Here is a 17,316-nt window from a genome sequence, read left to right as displayed (position 1 = left end):
CTCCCAGTTCAGATATCATGGTGAACACTAGTTAATGGTTTATCGCAAATGTTGAGGTGGTTCCCACTGTGATCCCTTTAGTGAGTCTGTGACCACTGATGGATTGCATCATAACCCCTATCTTAGCATTTACTCCAAACCAGGGATCATGGTTTGTTTTGCTCAAACAAACAAAAAACCAATGGGTTATCGTAAAATTACATGGATAGCATATAAGTACTTGTATAATTCATTAAAATATCAAAGCGACAATTATATGTACACAATAAAAGCTAAATAAAATTTATAATTACAGGTCACCAACTATTACGGAAAATCTTTTTCTTAATCGTCTGCATAAGCCTGATGGCTTTGTGTTCATTTAGAAGCTATCTTCAAGGAATACAAACCCAGATGTTGAAAAAAATTAAAATCCTGCAAGTAAGATTAAACAACCTCTGCATCTCTCCCCAACCCCCTTACCTTTTTTCTGATGCCATTTTTATTTTATTCATCATGTAAAATTCTTCATATCAATCTGGAAAGCTTATTTCTTCACAGCAACATCTCTAATGATCGGCAAAAATGGAAAAAGAAGAAGAGTGTGTAAGTATACTCAAATTCTAGTGTGAGAATCGGGATAATGTTTGAGAAAACACAGCAGAAATAACACCATCTGCAGAAACCCAGATAGCCAGCAAATACAGCCTTATAAGGGCCTGGGAACAAAAATGTCAGGAAAAAATGTAGCTGTAGCCATTGGTTAAGCAAAAAGCAAAGGTGCTTGCTAAAGAGGGTGTAGCAGTGACAAAGATGGCAGAGACTGTGGGAAAAGACTGGAGAAACATTACTTCAACGGTTGTGTATCAGGGAGTTGTTATCAGTTACTCATCTCATTTAGTCTTCAGTCTACTGGGGGGGGGATGTAATCTGTGCTGTTCTCCAAAAAAGTTCTTAGCTTACTTAAATCAGCAAAACTGGAGTTTATAAACTAAAGACACAATCCACAAAAATATTATGTTGTACTGACATAACACAATCCTTCCTCAAGGCTGCCAAGGCCTGGGGAGCTTCAGAAATGCCTGGGAACCAGATATTGTGCAATCTGCATGTTCTGCATCTACTGGCTGCACAACCTCACTCTTTTGCAGGAGGAACTCTCCCAGGTCCTGCAGAGTATGTCCCTTATCCTCACTGTCAGACAAATCGCTCTGAAAGCAACTCAGTGTGCTCTGAGGATCACATCCTGGCCAAAAACAAACAGTATGTGCGTTCCTATGCCCTGTAAATCACTGCCCCATACAAAAGGTTCATGACAGGAAAGTCAGTTGATATCAGACATTGCCTGATTCAGATGTATGGTTTCTTGAAAAACAAATGGGCTGTGAACTCAAATGTTTCCTCTTTCCTCACACTCGGCTTCAGAGGAAACTTCCTGGTTTATTAAACCACATGTTTGCCATGACAACCAAGCACAGAAAATGTGGTTTAACAAACCAGGAAGTTTCATTTGCAGTCAGATATGCAGGAGGAGGAAGAAGTGCTTAAGCTCCAAAGGTTGTTGGCCAAGAAATGCTAGGTCCATACATGGCACTGTTTGGTAACATCTTTGGCTAGCCAACCCTTTCCAGCTATATTTTGATTTTGGCTGTTGTATTATAAAACCAATTCATGCTCCATATATATCAACCAATGTTTTGCTTTTCATAGTATCAAATATCTAAAAGTGCATTTCACTTTTCTAAATCATAAACTTCATTAAGACCTTTCCCAAAATATACCAACTGTTTTCTGAATGTATAGTATTGACACTTCCACATAGGATTAATAAAATTTAAAACTGAAGGTGAAAAATGGAGATCCAACACTCACCTGAATTTACTACAAAGTAAAACTTTAAAATACAAAAACATCCACTCAACAGATATAATCAAAATTCTGCAGTATAGCTAATATACAGAAAAATACTACAAAACAATTAAGCAGTTCCCACATTCAATCCCCAGTATCTCCAAGTAGAGCTGGGAAATAACCTTGTCTGAAATCCTGGACAGTTGCTGTCAGTCAGTGTAGACAATACTTAGCTATATACAAACTTGCTGTGGACAGTGCAGCTAAATAGGACACAGCTGTGGACAGTCTGAGAAAGTACCATCCACCTTGGGCCTGCCCAGAAAAAGCAAGTATTAAGTGAGGCACTGGGGTGATGTCTGCTGTTTCCAGAAACTCTTCTTGTGAGACTTTTGTGGGTGAGCTGAGAGTTTGGACCCTGGGTGAGAACCTGGAGGCTGAGAGGGTGTGTCAGAAGGAAAATAAATTGCTACTGATTTAGATAGTTAAATAGATAGAATTATTTAAGCCGTAAGAATTGCAGAAAGGGTAATTGGTGTTAGCTTGCCTTCAATAGAGACAATTTATGCTACCCGAGTTAGGAAGAGAGCAGAGAGAATTGTAGCAGATCCTTTACATCCCGGTCATCATCTGCTTGATTTACTTCCATCTGGACGTCGCTACAGGACTTCATATACAAAATCGGCCAGGCACAAGAATAGTTTTTTCCCTTGTGCCATTAAATTGTTAAATTCGTAGTTGTATAGCTGAAGGGAGGTAAATTATGGGTGGGGTTTCTTTGCTTCTTTGTATTGTGAGAGGAACAGTGTCTGTATGTTTACATTGCAATGTAGCTGAAACAAATTCCAAATATGTTGGAAAATGTACTTGGCCAATAATAAATTATTCCTATTCCTAATGTCTATATAACGTGTGTGCTTCTGTAATATTTTAAGTTTCTGTTGTTGCATCAATTTCTTCTACAATTTTTAATATATTAAGCAGTATAGCAATTAAATAATCAATCAAATGGCCCACAAGACAGACCATAGGGCCTGACCTGGCTGATTTGAAGATGAGTGCCATCAAGTATTTGGGCCTTAAGAAGTCATTTAGGGTTTTCAGTTTTAAAGTCAACACCATGAATCGGGCCTAGCAGCAAATAGGTAGCCAGTGTCTTTCATGAGGATTGATGTTATACTGTTATATGGTGTCTTGTGACACTGCTTACAGTTCTTACACATCATTCCCGTTCCTTCCTTCTTTCTCAATTTTACTTAGTCCAGAATGTCTGTTTTCTGCCTAAACAGGTCCTACAACATTTGCTATATACAAATATCAACACTGCTAGACTCACCAATTCTCGGAGACCTTTTATATGTTGTATCCGTAGCATGGGAGTCATTTTTCTATGACATTACAGTATTCCATGCTTCTGCTGTTCAACAGCAAACACAGAGAATCAAGCATTAATTCTCACTGGTAACCACTGCATGAGAAGAACCCATGAAATTAAAGGGCTTTAACCATACAGTCAGGATCAAACATTTCAGCAGAATAATGAGATGGAGTCACAAAAAAGAATTTCTACATAGCTGCTGTAAGAAATAAAGGGCAAATGGCTCATCTCTCATATGATAATATAGAGGAATAAATCAGGTAAATCTCTGGCCAAATATAACATGAATTATCTTCTTACAGCCACTCAGTGCATCAGTCTCACAGCAACATGGAGAAATAAAAAAGCAGCTTTTGACTTCTAGTGCGCTCACAGATGCAAAATGACAGCTTGCTTCTTTCTGCAAACCGAGTGAGGCAAGGATATCCATGAAGACAGTAGATACCTTCCTGGAGACCTTTACATAGATCAAGAACCATTATCTCAGACAGACACATCCATATACTAGGGTGGAGTGAGCAAGCTGTCTTAGTGATAACCAAATGAAGCATGGTAAGGCTCTCACATGCGTTTTCCCTGTAACTTTTTGAAAGATCTGAAGCCGACATGTGAAAAACACTATAAGGGAAATTCAGAATAATGAAGAAAAACAAGATGGCGTAATATCTCAGAGAACACAGTCCATTTGAAAAGGTAACCATCTCTCTAGCTGATTTTGATAGAATAATTTGTAAAATGCTGAACCAATACATTTTGGCTAGGGAGAGTTGATGGAAACTAAAATATTCAGAATTCCATAATCAGTTCATTTCAATGCTTGTAAAATTAAACCCGTAACTACAGATGAACAAAACTGCCTATTGCAAACTGCAGACTTGACGCTTTCCCTCTGTTGGGACAAGGGGATGGGCTTAGTCAAGAGCTTAAGAGCTTTGTTAGCAACGCAAACCGTCTTGGGTGGTTGCCAACAAGTGATGCTGAAGGGCACAGGCCTAGTTTGTTGGTGTCCTTTTGCAGTGCTTCCAAATCCCAAACGCTCACAATAAGAAATAATGAAGGAGGTAAGAGGAAGCTGCATTTTTTTTCTTCCTGCTCCTCAAAATCACTTTGTGGTAAAGAATATGGAAGGCCGTTTTCCCCATTCAAAACACAGTGGGCCCAAGAAACCACTTTTTTGTGCACCTTGAACCTTCCTTGCTTTGGTGCTGTTCCTCTCCTACACAAGCAATGAGCTGCAAAGGAGGCCCATGTGATCTGAAAGCAGTCAAAGCACTGCTTTGACATTACTATGGGCTGTATCTAACAATGTTATTCCGTTCATGGAAGGCTCTTGGGTCCAGCAGAGGCTTCCATGAACACCAAACTCTGTTCCAGATAGTTGTTGATGGGCTCTCTGGGACAAGTATAGATGGTGCTACATCGGACTGCAGTAGAACAGTTTTGTTTTGTTTTTTTGTTTTTTTTTAAGAAATCTTGCTCCTCTCCCTTCAGTTCAGGGAAATCTCCAATGGATAGAAGTGGCTTCTGTGAACAGCAACGTTATGAGTTTAACCATTTTAATAGTATATGACCTAATTTTAGTTGCACTTACAATGCAATTTCAAGACTGGCAAAATAAAATACAAGCAAGCAGCGAGTTATTGTTTATAAATACTTTAGTTTAGCGAACATTAATCAATTCCACTTTAAACATTTTGCATTGCAATTTTACTACATAAATTCATTTTTAAAGTGTGTGCAAAAATCCAATCTTGTTATGAGAAAGTTTTGAAGGTCACAAAAATATGGCTTATAGTTGCTCAAAGACAGCATCAGTTCCAAATCAATCTTCCAAAGCCACTTAGGTTTGTAACTGCTCAAAATGCAGACCTTCAGCCACACCAAATCTCTGTGCAAACCATGGGCTTCCTGGATCTTTGAGTCACTCCACCCCTTATCATTTGATTAGTCATTTTACCAAGAAGCTCAAATCTTGAACTCAACACCATTACGGGTAAAATGATTACAACAACCAATCTTATTATTCTGTCTTAAACAGCCTGGTCCAGAGTACCTCTGAAGTGCCTTCTCCCATACGAGCACTAAGATCAGGCACCCCCAAACTTGGCCCTCCAGATGTTTTGGGACCACAACTCCCATCATCCCTGACCACTTGGTCCTGTTATCTAGGGATGATGGGAGTTGTAGTCCCAAAACATCTGGAGGGCTGAGTTTGGGAGTGCCTGACTAAGATCTCCAGCTGAAGCCCAGAAGGGCAGGCATTGATTCAAAGTGAAGCTTTTTAAACAGTGACACCTCATTTGTAGAAATTCTCAACTGCAAAACCTACTGGGCTAGATCACGAAGGCCTTCTGAACCATCCTGTTTCAGGAGGCCTTTGGAAAATATCATGATGAGAACTGCTGTATATCAGGGGCTTGATTGATTCATAGTGAAGGCACAATCTGCAATCAGAGGTTTCTCCTGTGGTTCACTAGAACCACTTTTGTCTCCTCCCTTGCCTAGGCACACACAGAGAGATAATGGCCAGCTACACTAGGGGAATGAAAAGCTTGTACACACTTCCCCTATCCTCGGCACAAGCTTCTCATTCTCCAGAATACACGCGACCTGCATCAGGCAGAGCGGGAGAAGGCCTGGTTAACAGGGATATACACAAAGCAGGGACAAGAAGGGGGTTCTATTTTGTTCTATGGGAATTCCCACTACACGGGGGTGCCCTTGCTGCAAGTGGCTCGACCCACCCGTGCTTTACTGACCGGATCCCCTTTTTTTAAACGCCATCCCAATTTGCATTATGAATTTATTATGGCCAGTGCAAACCACCCCCCAGAGCTTCTCGTGGAATGGAAAAGCATAGGGACCGAGCATTAAAAAAAACAACAACAAAACCCACCATTAAAACCACAGCCAACCCAACAGCTTATGAGGCAACTAACAATAAATCAAAGTTTGTTTACTAAACGGGAGCGCCGCACGGAAACTCCCGCATTGAAACGCAATGGGGCCAAGGAATGACCAACTTGTCGGGTTCGGGATGACCCGCGAAGCCTTTCGTTAAAAGGAGCTTTTCCCTGTGGAAAAGAAGCTACGGGGACCAACAAGGCAGCCGCTCTGCGCCCCCGCCACCCTTGCGCTAAGCGCCCCTCTCCTCCTCCGAGGGGTCGCTGCGACCTCCGCCCGCCCGCCAGGCAGGCTCTCGTTCCTTCCCTCACCTCCTTTTTTTTCCGGCAGGGGCAGGCGGCGCTCCTCCTCCACGCCCGGGCCCCCTTCAGCGCCAACCCGCCCTCAGCACAGCCGCGCCGGCGGAGGCTCTCGGGCGCGCCACGGAACGAGGCAGGTGAGCCGCGGCGGGCCGGCTCCGGACAGCGCAGCCGCCGAACGCCGCTCGGAGGAAACCTCGGGCTCCGCCCCCCCGCTCAGCGCGGCGGCGAAGGACGCGCGGCAGGAACCTGTCCGCATCCTGGAGACGTCACCGCGCTCTCCACCCACCGTCATCGCGCGCGCGCGCGCACGACCGCCGCCGCCGCCGCGCGCTCTCTCTGCCCGTCTCTGCGCCCTTAAGAGTCGGACGGCAGGTAGTTGGGTAGTTCTCCTGCGCAGTCGCCACCGCGTCGCCCTCAGGGCGGGCAGCTGTGGCCGCGACTCCCTGGGAGCCAAAGCCTGAGTTGTCCTTCAGTTGTAAATGATGTTATTTGTGAAGAAATAATAATATAAATAAAAAAATAAGGACTTACGTTCACATGTGGTGGGGGGTGTAAATACCTACAGTTCTTTTGGCAAATATAGATAAGGAGACACGGGAATGATTGTGAAATATGGCAGTGCCGGATTTACTTATAAGTGAGACAAGCTATAGCTTAGGTCTCCTCTCTTGGGGCCCCCAAAAATTAAAGGGGGGGAAACAATGTACATTTCCAAATGTAAGATAAAAAACTAATAAAATAAAACCTACATACAACAAGTGTTTTGCATTGTGTAGGCTCCTATGATATAAGTAATGGGCCCCGCCTGTTAGCCTGCTCCCTAAAATATCACCAGTTTGCTCATTTCTATATATAGGGTGCCTGCAATGTGCATGGACTGGTTGCACGGCAACATGTGCAAATGGCAGGAGATACCTATTAGGTCCATAAATTACCATATAGCATATATTCAACACCAAAAACGGTGACAATTTGTTGTTGACAAAGGACAGCTGGACATATAAAGGGCCCTATTACCTTCAGCAGCTTAGGGCCTCATCAAACCTAAATCCTGGCCAGGTTGCAACTCCTTGGGAGCCAAAAGCTGAGTGGGCATCCAGGTTGTCCTTCAGTTATAAATGTTATTTGTGAAGAAATAATGTAAATAAAAAATAAGGACTTACATTCACATGTGGTGGGGGTGTAAATACCTACAGTTATTTTGGCAAATACAGACATGGAAGCATGGGAATGATTGTGGAATATGCACAGGGTGGATAAAAATCAATGATTAAAAAAATAAATGCTTTTGGAGGAAAAATCTTTCTATTTCCTACTTAAGTTAAGTTCCTATTTAAGTTCTATTTCCTATGCAAGTTACATTATAGCCCAAAGGCTGTTCATCAGGAAATTAAGGATTTGTTTCAAGTTTTTCATGTGTGCTAAAACTCAAAGATTTTTTATATCATTTAACCACATCAGTTAACAAACATGGATACATATGCTATAATGTTATTGTTTTAGTTAAATAAATTGTTTATTGTTATTAAGGAAATGGTTATTTTTCTCCTTCCAATAAAGAACAGCAGAAAAGTTGTCCAAATATAAACAGTTACCGGTAACTTATAAACCTCACAGTAATTTCATAATTATCTGTCTATGTATTTCTAATAGTAAAACCAAATCAGTAATTTTTGATCTAAGTGTAAAAACTACTCTGAAAATATATTATTCCAAAAATGAAAACTTCATCTTGTTGTTAAGATTATACCAGCAAGAATGAGTATTTCTGTAAAAAAATATATGATTTAAATCAAGTCTTACTGAGCAGGCATAGGCAACCTTTGGCTCTCCAGATGTTTTGGCCTACAACTCCCATGATCCCTAGCTAACAGGACCAGTGATCAGGGATGATGGGAATTGTAGTCCAAAACATCTGGAGAGCCGAAGGTTGCCTATGCCTGGGTGATTTAAATCAATTTGATTTAAATAAAATCCACCCTGAATATGGATATAAAATTTACAACATGCTATGGTCTAAGAGAAAATTATATGAAAATGATATATCAATGGTATCTAACACCAAGTAAATTGGCAAAAATGTATAAATCTAAATCAAATAAGTGTGGGAAACGTAAAGAGAAGGTTCTTTTTATCATATGTGGTGGTCTTGTAGTAAGGTTAAAGCTTATTGGGAAATGATATATTAGGAATTGAAAAGGATGTTTAAAATAATGTTTGTAAAAAACCAGAAGCTTTTCTTTTGGGAATTATAGGGACAGAACTACCTAAACTGTATAGAAACGTACTCATGTATGCTACAACAGTGGCAAGAATGTTACTCGCCCCAAAATGGAAAGAAGCAGAAGTCCCAGCAAATGAAGAATAGATACAAAAACTAATGGAATATGCAGAAATGGTGAAATCAAGATAACAAACTTTTTATAAAAGAATGAAAATGGTTTATTGAATATTTACAGATAAATTGTAAACAGATAAGAACATTGGCAGGATTATTGTAATAATCTGCAGTTTTATAAGCGTATATAATTAAAGTAGATGAATAAATGAGCAAATTAAATTAATTTGGATATGCAGATGATTTTTTTTTAACGGCAAAGGGTGTTTTAGGAGACAAAAGAAATCACTGGGTTAAAGCTGACCAAAAATCCAGAGGTTGCATTATTATCAATTTACGATAGGGTGGAAGATTTGCAGGCTATGAAGGACTTGCTCACAAATTTATTGACAGCTGTGCAAATTATAGCTAGGAAGTGGAAGGGGAATATAAAATGGAAGAATGGTATAAAGTGGTGTGGGATATAGCTATTAACGATAAATTAACATGTGCCGTTAAGGTAAGACGGGGAATATGCAGGAGAAATTATTTTGAGGAGATATGGAAGGTGTTTGTAGAATTTTTACTGTTAAAAACGGAAAGGGGTCAAACCATCGCAAGAGGTGTTGAAATTTTGGGAGGTTGGATAGTTACAATGGAATGGTCTCAATGGTGGGGTGCACATCTTTATTCTTATTTATTTATGATTATTACTTGTCCTCCCCCCAAAAAAGGACTGCACGCCACGGAGTCACCCCAGAAGCTTGGCCGGCTTTTGGAAAGGCTCGGTGCTTGTCTTGGGTCTTGCTGTCCAGCCTTGTGGAAGAAAGAACCAGGGCACAGGGAATGGTTGGGGCTTTAGCGGACAAACCCACTTCGCTTTGGAAGGCAGTTTTCATGTTTGCCACCCAGGAATTTTCATCAGATTTGCGTGTGACTTGAAGCCTCCAGCACAATGGCAGAGAGAAGCCCAAGCATCAGAAAGAGGCTGCCTGCCTGCCTCCAGGTGTTTTGGGGCTCTATAAAGTAACCCAGGGAAATGGCCGGTGCGCCGACCTGCTTTGCTTCTGTTCTGCAGAAAACATGCCACACCATTAATAAGCAGTGCGTTGCCAGGAACATTTTTAAGGGCGTTAGGTGCGCTGCTAACAGAGAGCCCTCGGTAGTCTCCTTTATGCAAAGCAGGAGTGGCCCTTCTAATATTGTTATTTACTTTTCCTGTTACATTTATACCCCACCTTTCCTCCAAGGAGCTCAATGGGTACATGGTTCTCTCTGCTCCCCCATTTTATCCTCAGAAACAGCCCAAGGTCACCAGTGAACTACACTGCAAAATGAGGACCTGAATCCTGGTTTCCCATGCCCTAGTGCAGCACTAGCTACCCGTCCCCACCACAGTTGATGTTGGACTCCAGCTCACACCAGACCTAGCCAGCATGGCCAATGGCCAGAGAAGATGGGAACTGAGGGCCCAACAGCAGCTAGAGAATCCAATATTAGCCATCCTGATATAAAGCATATAATGCCATTGACTCATTAAACACTTTAAAAAAAAGTTTCACTACTCCATTTCTAGGGCATTTAAGACAATTTTTTTCAGTTTCCCAGCTTAAGTTGGATTTCAAGGAATGGAACATCTTTGATAGGCATATATCCTTGGTTTAGCAGCTAATATAGTCCATAGTCCATAATATAGTTGGGTGGTGCTGTGGGTTAAACTATAGAGCCTAGGCCCTAGGGCTTGATGATCAGAAGGTTGGCGGTTCGAATCCCCGCGACGGGGTAAGCTCCTGTTGCTCGGTCCCTGCTCCTGCCAACCTAGAAGTTCAAAAGCACGTCAAAGTGCAAGTAGATAAATAGGTACCACTCTGGCGGGAAGGTAAACAGCATTTGCATGCGCTGCTCTGGTTCGCCAGAAGCAGCTTAGTCATGCTGCCCACATGACCCGGAAGCTGTACGCCGGCTCCCTTGGCCAATAAAGCGAGATGAGTGCCACACCCCCAGAGTCGTCCGCGACTGGACCTAACGGTCAGGGGTACCTTTACCTTTACCTTTATGGTCCATTAGAAGAAGAAAATATGCAAGATTTCCCTTTTTCAATGGACTTCCGCTGGAGAATCAGTTATATATAATGGCCCCTTAGAAACCACAGTACTCCAAGTAAAATGAATAATGCAATAATTTAGCTGTTGAGAAAGAAAATGTTCATAAAGATGGAGATTAGATCTCAGTGCACAGGTTGCAAAGTGCATTTTAATAACAGAGATAATTTAGGGGGAGATGGGAGTTTAGAACATTTTTCAGTTAGAAATTGTACAATCCTATACATAATTGCCAACTCACTAATAATTGTATTTAGAATTGCAGTCTTCTGTCTTTGTAGCAAGGTACCCAAAAGCGTTAGTTCAAGATTACATTAAAAATATGGAGTTCAGGTTGTCAGGGCTGCAGAAAAATGTAATTTAAAATGTATGCCACTTGGAGAGTGGATCAGCTCCAACTGTCCAATAATGCTAAATATGCAATGCTACAAATTACTTTCTACAATCTTGCATTTCTTCAAAGGTCAATAAAAACCCTCTAAATGTGGTATCATCTACTGTATATTCAAGCTGGTAGCAGCCCATAGCAAAAGGTACAAGGCAATATGGGAAAGGAATAATATTCATATATGCCTTATCTCCTTCCAGAACATTGAAAAAATGGGAAAGGCACAACTATATGAGTGCATATGCTGTAAAGATTGTCCATTCCTAGTCAAACCAAACACCATTAAAATGTATAAAGCATCATAATCATACTCATAAAAATGTTCATTGGGTATGTAACATGACTGAGAATTTTACTGCAAAAGTAATAACATTTAAGGAAAAGAGGATAATTACAAGGGCAACTTTATGCTATTTCTTTAAAAATGACTGTAGGCAACTATGATAAGTATCAGTGTAGTTTCACTTGTAGATGTACTCTTGGATAGATGTCATCATTCAAGAGGTCATCTGTTTTATATTGTTTCAGGAGATATTAATAAAATGAATCACTATTCACATATGTCAAACTAAATTGGTCTCTTTCTGCGTATACATAAACAGAATGAGCAAATGTTTGGTGACTATCCAAGAGAGTATTAAGAGCACTTAAGCCTGTTGAAATTAATGGTTTTAAGTGTACTTGACTCTATTGGATTGTGGCTTTTAGTTTGATGATGACAACTGAAAATGTTGAACCTCCTATATAGCGGTAATTGTTGCAGTACACGTTCCAAATCTAGTATTCCAATAATGAAAGCAGATCAAAACACACAGTACAGCATGTAACAGAAGAAATGTTTGTGAACCACAATCCTGCAGTTTGCTTTATTTATCCTCTATATTTACACAATCATACCACCCATTCCTAAACACACATACTTCATCTATAGGCTTTTCTTCCAAATACAGTAAATGTATTTAGTATTGGGGTCTATAGTGACTCTAGATTTCTGATGTTGGGAAAGATGGAGGGCACAAGGAGAAGGGGACGACAGAGGATGAGATGGTTGGACAGTGTTCTCGAAGCTACTAACGTGAGTTTGGCCAAACTGCGAGAGGCAGTGAAGGATAGGCGTGCCTGGCGTGCTCTGGTCCATGGGGTCACGAAGAGTCGGACACAACTGAACGACTGAACAACAACAATACTGAATTTTAATTGTCTTCCTTATTGGGGCTAGTTCTTTGATCCTTGCCTTCATTAAACCCTTTTGGTGCAACTTCTGGCTGGAGGATACAGATTATCTGGTCTCATTTCCATCTGGCTTCCAAACTGGTTTTGAAATGACTTTGGCAACTTTAGTGGATGGCATGTCCCGAGACATAGTGCATCCTTTCTTCTGCTTCTGGCTTTTCTGTCTGGAATGGGAGTTGGAAACACCATTTCCAGTGGTTCTGTTCACATCTTACTGGTATACTTCAGAAGTTGCTCAGGGACTAATGCTCAACTCTGTGGCATTTATAGTATGCTACATGGTTCTGCATCGTTGTCTTGTTCCCCAAGCTGTCTATCGTCCCTCCTGCTAGGGCCAAGGTTTAGTTTTGCTGCAACATCCATATACCGATTTCTGCCTTCATTTATTCTCTCTGCCTCATGGTGCTGCCGGAAGAGTCAATCAGAGGCAAGACCAAGGTGGGCTTCAAGCTCAAAGAGGGCATTAAATTTAGATGCTTATTCGTTTTTGACATTTAATAAGCCTCACAGCTTGTTTTTATGTGCATTAAACCAAAAGGTGACACACACACTCAGCTTAGAGCTGCAGATTCAAGAGAGAGATAGGATTTGGTAAGAGTTAGATTTGAACATATGAAACTCCTTATTAGTTAAATCGATATCAAATAACAAAAAAGCCCTATCTGATCTGTTGGCACATAATCAGGAAGTGATCAATTCACTCTCTTAGACCAGCTGTTTCTATAAACAAACAACTCCTTTTTTTTGGAAATGAGGTAAAGGTAAAGGGACCCCTAACCGTTAGGTCCAGTCGCGGACGACTCTGGGGTTGCGGCGCTCATCTCGCTTTATTGCTTGGCAGGGGGTTGGACTGGATGGCCCTTGTGGTCTCTTCCAACTCTATGATTCTATGATTCTATTGGCCGAGGAAGCTGGCGTACAGCTTCCGGGTCATGTGGCCAGCATGACTAAGCCGCTTCTGCCGAAACAAAGCAGCGCACAGAAACACCGTTTACCTTCCTGCCGGAGTGGTACCTATTTATCTATTTGCATACCTTACTATATTTAAATGCATCATCATTTTTTAATTTTTATTATGGCTAAGGGCCTCAAAAGTTGGAAGTAGCTCAGGCCTCTCTGAATCTGAGGGCCTGGCTACCTGAAGCAGACTTCCCCCTGCTTGCATGGTGTGTCTGGCCCTGACCCCAGTTGTGAGATTCCCTGCCCAGACATCTATGCCCAGTGATATTAATATAGGTATGATTAGATATTACTGGTTTTAATTGTTATTCATGTCATCTTTACTGTATGTGCATTTACAAATTGCTCATTTCTGTTAGGGGCTTCTCATATTGTGTTATGGTGGCTTACAAATTTGACCTGAATGGCTGTATAGCAGAAAGATGGGCTATAGATTTCTTTTAGGTTATGAAGAATTACAGTGAGTATCCCAACCAAAAGGAAGCTCTGGAATGGTTTGACTTTGATTCTGAATGCTTCCTGAATAGGAAAAATGGCAATCTTTAAATAACAAATAGAAATAATCTAGCCTTTGGGAATTAAAATGAACATACTAATAATAGACTGTAGCAGGTTATCGTCTTTCCCACGCTTGTACATTTTTCTTGGAGCCTTTATACACATTCCTCATGATTTCCTAATCCACAGAATATGCACAGTTGTTCTTCATACTTTCTACAGTTAAGAGTTCTACACATAATTAACTGTATTGTTATTCATCACCAATTTTTGGAAACTTATTTCTTGTTACCATGGTACATTAAAAATGACATTCCACATTGAAATTTATTAATACCATTTATATGCCACCCACGATCAAAAAATATAGAAATGGTTCATGGCCAACTAAAATAAAAGTACACGAAAACCAATACGATAAAATGTACATCAGAATTCACAAGTAACTAAAATGCAGTAAACCACTTAATGGGACCCAAAGGCTGAGTAAATGAATAGGTCTTCAACAAGTGTCAGAAGCACATTACCATCAGAGCATGCCTAATATCTGAGGGGAAGCAACTCCATGGAATGGCTGGCATGGCAGAGAAAGCCCTCCCGCTAGTTACCAGAAGATGAACATGTACAGACTGCGGTATTGTTAGGATTCTTGCTACGTGTTTGCAGTCATGGGATTGTTGTCTATCATATGACAGTGTATGTTTTCATTCCACAGAGTGGGAAGTGACGGAAACAGGATGTTTTGTGTTCCTGTGTAGGATTATTGTCCTTTGTTTTTCTTTCTCTTTGCTGTCTGATGTGAAAGAGGAAGGAGCTAAGTCAGAATGGTCTGAGTGTATTATATGTAAATAAAGTAGATTAGCCAAAATGCTGAGCTATTGAGTCTGTTACGCAGACCACCAATACTCTGCAGGATCATAAGTGTGCTGATGATTTTTGGTATCAGTTGCTGTGCTGTTCGGGCTGAAGAAAGCTTTTGAATGATCGACCAGGAGGGAGAGAACTTGCCAGTCGGGCAAGTGTCTCTACCAGGGTCCTACACAAGAGTAGGACTATCCTAACAGGTATAACCAGGAGGGCTTCACTTACAGATCTCAGTGGTTGGGCAGGTTCATATGGGAGAAGGTGCTCTCTCTCAGGTAGCCTGGCCCCAAGTTGTTTAGGACTTTAAACAGCATCAGCAAAACCTTAAATACAACCAGCGCAGATCTTTCAGAAGTGATTGTCATATGCTCGCATTCAGTAGCACTACCTAACAACCTTGTGGTGATATGCTACGATTGCAAAACTCCACCACACTGCTAGGTGGGTGAATGCCTCCCTTTTCACCTACTTGGCAGTATGACCCTTTGTATGAGTAGCAGCCTAGAATATTTCTTGATACACAAGAAGCCTCTTCAAAGTGCAACAGAAGTGTGCACTTGTAAGTCCTTTTACTTTTCAATTACGCTTTGTGTGTTCTAAATGAGGTTACGTATATATTTGTAGTTCTGTATCAAGTTTAACTTTGCCTTTTTACATGAAGGAGTGTCTCCACCTCCATCGTTCAGCCCGGACACTGAGATCCTGTGCCAAGGTCCTTCTGGCGGTTCCCTCATTGCGGGAAGTGAGGTTACAGGGAAACAGACAGAGGGCCTTCTCAGTAGTGGCGCCCGCCCTGTGGAAAGCCCTCCCAACAGATATCAAGGAAATAAGCAGCTACCCTATTTTTATAAGACATCTGAAGGCAGCTCTGTTTAGGGAAGTTTTTAATATTTAATGCTATATTGTTTTTAACACTCGATTGGGAGCCACCCAGAGTGGCTGGGGAGGCTCAGTCTGATAGGAGAGGTATAAATAAATAAATAAATAAATATGATGATGATGATGATCAAATGGGATATGCAGCGAAAATATACAGAACTGGTACTGTAAGCATTTTAACTCAAAAGTTTGATTTTACTGTCTCTTTGAATGGGCTGTAGCTGCTTCTTTATGCAGGCTACTTTGTTCCATTTCCTCTCCAATGTAGTGTTCCAGGTATTGCTCCCCAAGTAGTCACTGAACATGCTCAGTTATCAGTGGGATGATTTGGCGAACCAGAGCAGCGCATAGAAACGCTGTTTACCTTCCCGCCTGAGCGGTATCTATTTATCTACTTGCAGTTGATGTACTTTCGAACTGCTAGGTTGGCAGGAGCTGGGACCGAGCAACGGGAGCTCACCCTGTTGCGGGGATTTGAACCGCCGAGCACAGCACCACACTTCATGCACACTGAAGAAGTGTACATGCACATGAAAGCTCATACAAAGAACAAACTTGTTGTTGTTTAGTCATGTCCGACTCTTCATGACTCCATGGACCAGAGCACGTCAGGCACTCCTGTCTTCCACTGCTTCCTGCAGTTTGGTCAGACTCATGTTGGTAGCTTCAAGAACACTGTCCAACCATCTCATCCTCTGCCGTCCCCTTCTCCTTGTGCCCTCACAGGGTCTTTTCCAGGGAGTCTTCTCTTCTCATGAGGTGGCCAAAATATTGGAGCCTCAGCTTCAGGATCTGTCCTTCCAGTGAGCACTCAGGCCTGATTTCCTTCAGAATGGATAGGCTTGATCTTCTTGCAGTCCACTGGACTCTCAAGAGTCTCCTCCAGCACCATAATTCAAAAGCATCAATTCTTCGGCGATCAGCCTTCTTTGTGGTCCAGCTCTCACTTCCATACATCACTACTGGGAAAACCATAGCTTTAACTATTCGGACCTTTGTTGGCAAACTTAGCTGGTCTCTAAGGTGCTACTGGACAATTTTTAAAAATATATATTTCTACTGCGTCAGACTAACACGGCTACCTACCTGAATCTGGAATTATGAAAACCATGAGGCAAGATGGAGGGGAGTCGATAGCTCGTATGAGTAAATATTGAAAGAGTTTCATAAGGATGTATTTAATGTTATAAAATGGAAATCTTAATAAATATATTATTATTTTAAAAACGAGATAGTTGGAGCCTTGGCTGCACCGTTAGGAGGAGCGGGGTATCTCTGCCAACAGGTTTTACCACACTCCCAACCTTTCTCAGCTTCCTGCACCCCAGCCATAGGGCCACTCTTGATATATCGTCCTGGTCCGCCCTCCATTAAGGCCCTCGAGGGGCCCCCCTCCCCAAAAAACCCTCCCCGCCCCCCAGGAGCCAGACGCCATTCTCGCGCACGACACTCACCTGCAAGAGCGCCAGGAACAAGCCCGGGGCGATCCGTGAGAGGAGCCCGCCCTGCATCTCCCTCCATAAGGCGGTCGGGGTGCGAAAGGACGGGAAAGCGCGGGACTCCCGAGCCCCTCGCACGACACACGCAGCCCCGGTTTCCTCCAACCGCTTCCAAAGAGCAGCTTCCCCCTGACGCCCCGCTTCGAGGGAAGCGACCCGGAA

At 41.9% G+C, this 17,316-nt stretch overlaps 1 protein-coding gene across 3 annotated transcripts in view; it reads right to left on the bottom strand.

Annotated features, from left to right (window-relative positions):
* AGTPBP1 (ATP/GTP binding protein 1) overlaps positions 1–17,187 on the bottom strand; it is a 55,733-nt gene extending 38,546 nt beyond the window's left edge. For 2 of the 3 annotated variants that reach the window (XM_033164836.1, XM_033164837.1), the window contains exons 1-2: positions 17,110–17,184; positions 463–548 (exon numbers count right to left, since the gene is read on the bottom strand). In XM_033164836.1, coding sequence (XP_033020727.1) covers positions 463–497 — 35 coding nt within the window. In that variant the 5' untranslated portion in view covers positions 498–548; positions 17,110–17,184. Of the gene's footprint in view, positions 1–462; positions 549–17,109 lie in introns of all 3 variants that reach the window. The other variant, XM_033164838.1, reaches the window with a different exon arrangement.
* Between the last annotated feature and the right edge of the window lie 129 nt (positions 17,188–17,316).

Source organism: Lacerta agilis, chromosome 11 (genome assembly GCF_009819535.1).
Source record: "Lacerta agilis isolate rLacAgi1 chromosome 11, rLacAgi1.pri, whole genome shotgun sequence".
Lineage (NCBI taxonomy): Eukaryota > Metazoa > Chordata > Lepidosauria > Squamata > Lacertidae > Lacerta > Lacerta agilis.
Note: the sequence above shows the minus strand (reverse complement) of the source record. Positions and strands in the feature narration are given on the sequence as shown.